Raw genomic sequence first — 6,594 nt, 5'->3', positions numbered from 1 at the left:
GTGTCTTCCTAACTGTCTGTCTGTCTGTCTAATTAACTGTCTGTCTAATTAACTGTGTATGTCTGTCTGTCTGTCTGTCTAATTAACTGTAACTGTCTGTCTAATTAACTGTGTCTGCCTGTCTGTCTGTCTTTTTAAGTGTGTCTGCCTAACTGTCTGTCTGTCTTTTTAACTGTGTCTGCCTAAGTAACTGTCTTCCTAACTGTCTGTCTGTCTGCCTACCTAATTAACTGTGTCTGCCTAACTGTCTTTCTAACTGTCTGTCTGTCTGCCTACCTAATTAACTGTGTCTGCCTGAGTAACTGTCTAACTGTGTCTGGCTAACTGTCTGTCTGTCTAATTAACTGTGTCTGCCTAACTGTCTTCCTAAATGTCTGTCTGTCTAATTAACTGTCTTTCTAACTGTCTGTCTGTCTGTCTGCCTGCCTAATAAATGTGTCTGCCTAACTGTCTAACAGTCTTTCGGTCTAATTAACTGTGTCTTCCTAAATATCTGTCTGTCTAATTAACTGTCTTTCTAACAGTCTGTCTGTATAATTTACTGCCTGCCTAACTAACTGTCTGTCTGTTTATCTAATTAACAGTGTCTACCTTTCTTACTGTCTGTCTGTCTAATTAACTGTGTCTGCCTAACTAATGGTCTAACTAATTGTTGCTAGGCAACGGTGACGCGCATCTTCAACGGTGGGAAAAAGTAGCTAACGCTGAAATGATACACCGGCTATAATGCGTATGGTCAATATGATCGTGATGGCCATTCAAGGTAGAAATACTCAGAACTCTTTTGTGTTTTGTGATTTTAATAAAATAATAATGTTAGAATAACATATATAATATACATACACACATATAAGAAAAGTCAGGGTCCTATTGTTATATGGGTTATTATAAGTTATTACAAAAATGTAAAGAAAAGCAGGGACAAGTCGAAATAATTGTTTTGGTGTTCAGCATTATTGAACCCGGAATATTTACTGAACACTTATTGTGTTGAATTCTGTATTTTTAAGGTTGTGAATGAATGATTTGAGGGTTTTTCTATTGAGCTGTGATAGCAGAGCTTTCACTTCATAATGGAGCAGAGATACAAGGCAGAAGCCAGGCCTTCTCAAAGATGGTGCCAGCTCAATTTGCCTGATGGACACCAGAATCTCGTCCAAGTGGAGACGGACAAAACTTGTCAAAGGTAAAGTTGAGGGAACAGTAGGGGTGTAAATGCAATGCATTTTGATGCATCAATCTGACAATTGATATTCAATGCATTGATAGTGGAATTCAATAATCAGTTATATTTACTCAAATCCAGTGACACGTAATTTCTAGTGTCTCTCCACACTGAAAGCCAAAATGCTTCATGATTCCACACAGTAACATATTTGATGTCTCAGAACATATTTGATGTTTAAATAGAGTTATGTGGATTATGCAGGTTTTGCAACATGGAGATTTCACTGTGGGTGGAGCTACTACGACGCTTGCTGCAGTTGGTTAGGACAAAAACTTCGGAAGAGATGCCTTTTATTGCTTGTTGATTTACTGCGTCATGCCTGATTAGAACCAGAGGCAGTTTAGCAGAGACGGGCCACTTCTATTAAAATGAATGGGAGAAATTGAAATGGCCATGTATGGATGTAGAAAAGGCCCACCTTACAGGTAAAGGAGCCAATCACATTTTAGATACAGATATCACCTGTCAATCAACTCTAGAATGCGCATTATCTCGACAAGCTTTGAAATTAGCGTTGTTAGCGTGTTCTGAGTTAAAGAAACACAATTTATTATACAATTGTTGTCAGATTTTATTGCCGATTTGAAATATGTTCTTTGATCATGATCATGACCAACCATTTGGAGATTTCGGTCCAGTAGATATGAGCTGTACACATTTCCCACTGGTTTATGTAGAAAAATAACTTGCCCAGCCTGCCCGAGAGCGTTCCAAAGATGGCCGCCAAGTGGACTGACTTGCCTAATGGAGTGGTGGTGGCGTAGTGAGCTAAAGCACATAACTGGTAATCAGAAGGTTGCTGGTTTGATCCCCACGGCCACCACCATTGTGTCCTTGAGTAAGGCACTTAACTCTAGGTTGCTTCATGGGGGGATTGTCAAAAACAAAGAAAACCAAATGTGTGATCTGATGTGTGAAAAATTAAAAATATATATATATTATTTTTATATGAAAATGATGCAGAGAATGGAAGTTCCATAATACCTACAGGTTATTGGCTGTTGTTAGTTAGAATGGGCGGAGTTTGAGAGAACCACACCCTCTGCAATTATGCTCTGTTTATTTACTGGCCTTAATGTCATTCCAAACCCATATGCTGTTATTTTTTCCATTGAACACAAAATAACTTTTGAAGACCCTTCATGCAGCTCTTTTCCATACAGTGGAATTCATAGTGGCCACAGCTGTTAAGCTCCAATCAAGAGCCATAAAAGTATGACTCCATATAACTCGACAATATATTCCATGTCTTCTGATGCAATTGTATAGTTTTGTGTGGGGAAAAAAGACCAAAAGTCGCTCTTTACTCACAAACTTGCTCCCTGCTGCAGCTCTCAAATCTTTCTCCCATCACGCATATTTAAACGGATGTGTTGTTCATTTAAGACACGTGTAAAACCAATGGAGATTTAGTGTCGATGACGTCAAACCAGCTGTGTCAGCTGTAGTCACTATTGTCTTTGTATGGAAGAGAACTGCATAAACATGCCTCAAAAATTATCAGTCAATAATGACAGAATTCTCATATTTTGGGGTGACCATTCCTTAATATATAGGACCTACACTGACTAAGGTCCATTGGGGCGTCTTTCATACAAACGCACGACTGTCTTCAACATTCTCACAATTGAGTTGCCCCAAAACAAAAATTCTCACTCATTGCTTTAACTTCAGCTGTTACTGGACAAACGTTTAAGGCTTTTAAGGAGAAGAAAAAACAACCTGTATCCAGAGATTTAGTCATCAGTTCTCCCTGTACTGTCACACTCATGGACGAAATCCACAAAACAACAAATAACTTTCTGATAGTAGTTCTATCAGGAAGACTTGCATAGTGAAATTTAAGATGACATTTATTTGATGAATATAAAACAGAAAAGTAATGTCTCTCTCTTTGGCGTAGGCCCCGTCTGGCAGTCCGAAGAAGTTGTACTCGATACCGTCATATCCTGCCGGAGATAGGAGGCAGGGGCGAGGAGCCTACCCCCATGCAGGATGGGACTCAACCGGTGGTGGTGGGGTGGTGGAGGTTGCCGTGTTAGCACACTGAAATAGCAATGTGATAGATTGTGAGCAGACTTATAAAGCAACGGCTTACATGTGATTGGCTGCGAATTACCTTTGTATCTGGCTGCAACAAACCTGTAGTGATATTTGTAAGGTTATTTATAAGGAAGGTATTTGCACTGCTGTCTGTGCAGGTTTAGCACTCTTCATAGTACGTACATAAGATTTTTTGTGCTGAAATAGCATGCACAAAAGTGCGGCAGCTCTTTTAATGAATTTGCCTCTAAAACTTAAAACAAAAGACATTAGTAATCTGTTCTTGTCTAATTAATTGCAGTGTTGGACTAATGAAATTTCTCCTGTGTGACTGTTGAATTTCTATGAATTACAGTTCAGTATTTTCCTCTTCCTGTCATTCAAATTCCAGGTCATGAATCGAAAGAGAGCTAGATTATTCTTGATATGCGGATATACGTGGCTGTCCAAACTGTGAGCATCTGGTTTTGAGAAGATCATAAAACTGACTCCAGATCAGGGTTGAGATGCTTGATACTGAAACGCTGGTCACACCTCTTCCTTATTAAAGCAATGGAAACATTTATTTTCTCTGAGTGTAATTGTGATGCTCATCAGTTTCAGAACTAGTGTCCGCTTGTGCACACACACACATCTGCCTGCTTGGTGAGCACAGAAATCTTGTATTTATTTTTATTTTATTATGACTAAAATGAGCACTCATGGTGCGTCAGGCTGTTTATGCCTTTATTTATTGATTATCTTATCACTTGTGTTGCTTAAGGACTGTCTGTGAGTTGTAAATTGGTCTTGACTTATGGTTAGCAGATATTGTATGTCTCTGTATCTAGTGATAATATATTTGCTTTTTAAAGAGGCAGTAATTATGGTTTTTCACACTTGTGTGGCTCAGTGTCAAGAGTACATTTAAAACTTGACTAGTGTCAAGGCGGATGCTTTAAGGTGTGAACAGTAACTACATTTTTTTTCTTTGTTTTGCATAGAGAACTGAAACTGTGAACTAAATTGGCGTACAGTTGAAATCATATTAGTGTTCACTGATTAAATGTTCCTACATGGCCCCAATTTGCTCAATACAATTTTTTATTTTTTGTTTTTCCCCCATAATTGAGAAGTGTTGTGAAATTAGTGGTGCTTACATGTGCAAAATTCAGCACCACAACACGGATGTTTTTATGGGATTACTAGAGTATTATGTGTTGTTGGATTTCTAACCTACACTCTTATGAATTGCTCTTTGGCTGAACTCGACTCATTTGTGGAAAGTGGTTCCATATGTTTGAAATATGTTTTCTTATCTTAAAATTACTATGTAATCTTAACACATACACTTTGTGAGAGAGGTTTGGGTAAACCTAACAAAATTAGACATGTCAAAGTACCTCAAATTGTATTAATTTACATGCTATCTAGTGACTGTGACTGTCAGCATGCTAAATACATGCTAGTGGGAAGTACTACAGGGTATAGTTTAGTCACCGTCAAAATAACTCAAATCTTATTCATTTACATGCTATCTAGTGACAGTGAATGTTAGCATGCTAAATACATGCTTGTGGGAAGTACTACAGAGTATAGTTTAGTCACCGTCAAAATAACTCAAATCTTATTCATTTACATGCTGATCTAGTGACAGTGAATGTTAGCATGCTAAATACATGCTAGTGGGAAGTACTACAGAGTATAGTTTAGTCACGTCAAAGTAACTCAAATCTTATTAATTTACATGCTGATCTAGTGATGGTGAATGTTAGCATGCTAAATACATGCTAGTGGGAAGTACTACAGAGTATAGTTTAGTCACGTCAAAGTAACTCAAATCTTATTAATTTAAATGCTGATCTAGTGACAGTGAATGTTAGCATGCTAAATACATGCTAGTGGGAAGCACTACAGAGTTTAGTCTCGTCAAAGTAACTCAAAACTTATTAATTTACATGCTATCTAGTGACAGTGAATGTTAGCATGCTAAATACATGCTAGTGGGAAGTACTACAGAGTATAGTTTAGTCAACGTCAAAGTAACTCAAATCTTATTAATTTAAATGCTATCTAGTGACAGTGAATGTTAGCATGCTAAATACATGCTAGGGGGAAACACTACAGAGTATAGTTTAACAACTATCCTTTGATTAGCAAAGCAATTGCTCCACGAATTAAGCCATCAATATCGTGTGCCACATGTAAATCCTCATTGTAATCTCAAACTGCTCTCTTCACCCTAATGGTAACCCCCAAAACTCCAGCATAATAATGTCAACTCTTCACAATATTAATGGGATAGTTCACCCAAAAATGAAAGTTATCTCATCATTTACTCACCCTCATGCCATCCCAGATATGTATGACCTTCTTTCTTCTGCAGAACACAAATGAAGATTTTTAGAAAAATATCTCAGCTCTGTATGTCCATACAATGCAAGTGAATGTTGACCAGAATTTTATAGCTCCAAAAATCACATAAAGGAAACATAAAAGTAATCCATAAGACTCCAGTGGTTAAATCAATGTCTTCAGAAAGCTAAATAATTGGTGTGGGTGAGAAACAGATCAATATTTAATACCTTTTTTCTCTAAATCTACACTTTAACTTTCACATCCGAAAGTGGAGATTTAGAGTAAAAAAGGACTTAAAGGTCTGGTCACCATTCACTTACAGAGCTGAGATATATTTCTAAAAATCTTAATTTGTGTTCTGCAGAAGAAAGAAGGTCATACATATCTTGGATGGCATGAGGGTGAGTAAATGAAGAGAGAATTTTTATTTTTGGGTGAACTATCCCTTTAATGTCATCCCAACACATGAATTACACTTGTATTCATTGAAAAAACTCGGTTCACTTGCTTGCATGCATTTTATGAATGTTTGCTGTACACACCTCACACTTTCTTGCAAACTTCAAATTCGCCACTTTGTGATGCTTTCTGCAACACTGCATAAGCAAAACATCCCCAAGCCTAAGAATAGTAATAGTGATTACTGCCTTGATAACAAAAACTTTCACTTTTTAAGCAAAGTTAAAAAAAAGCAAAAGACCTGCCCTTTTTTTTTATATATATATTTTGAATTCATTATGTTTTTAATTTGACTTTTTTTCAGGGCACTCAGAGTCATATAAAAGCCCTGATGCTCACTTTATATCATTGGATGGTCAAAATAAGTTTTTCCACCCTAGTCTGAATAATACATTTAACAGCACACCAAGTGATAACCAGAATCCAGTGTTGATGGCCAAGCCAGGGAAACTCAAACCTTTGGACATGCAGAGAGACACACCTCTCCCTAAACCACTTATGGTCAAACCTAACTTCACCGTCAACTC

General features: G+C 37.4%; 1 protein-coding gene across 1 annotated transcript in view; it reads left to right on the top strand.

Moving 5' to 3' along the window:
- Positions 1-6,499: 6,499 nt before the first annotated feature.
- The window catches only part of LOC127637009 (FYN-binding protein 1), a 16,519-nt gene continuing 16,424 nt past the window's right edge, over positions 6,500-6,594 (top strand). Inside the window, exon 1 of the mRNA XM_052117846.1 lies at positions 6,500-6,594. This exon is cut by the window's right edge and continues 443 nt beyond it. Within this exon, the coding sequence (XP_051973806.1) occupies positions 6,500-6,594 (95 nt within the window).

Source organism: Xyrauchen texanus, chromosome 4 (genome assembly GCF_025860055.1).
Source record: "Xyrauchen texanus isolate HMW12.3.18 chromosome 4, RBS_HiC_50CHRs, whole genome shotgun sequence".
NCBI classification, from domain to species: Eukaryota; Metazoa; Chordata; class Actinopteri; order Cypriniformes; family Catostomidae; genus Xyrauchen; species Xyrauchen texanus.
This window is presented reverse-complemented; position numbering and strand designations above follow the sequence as displayed.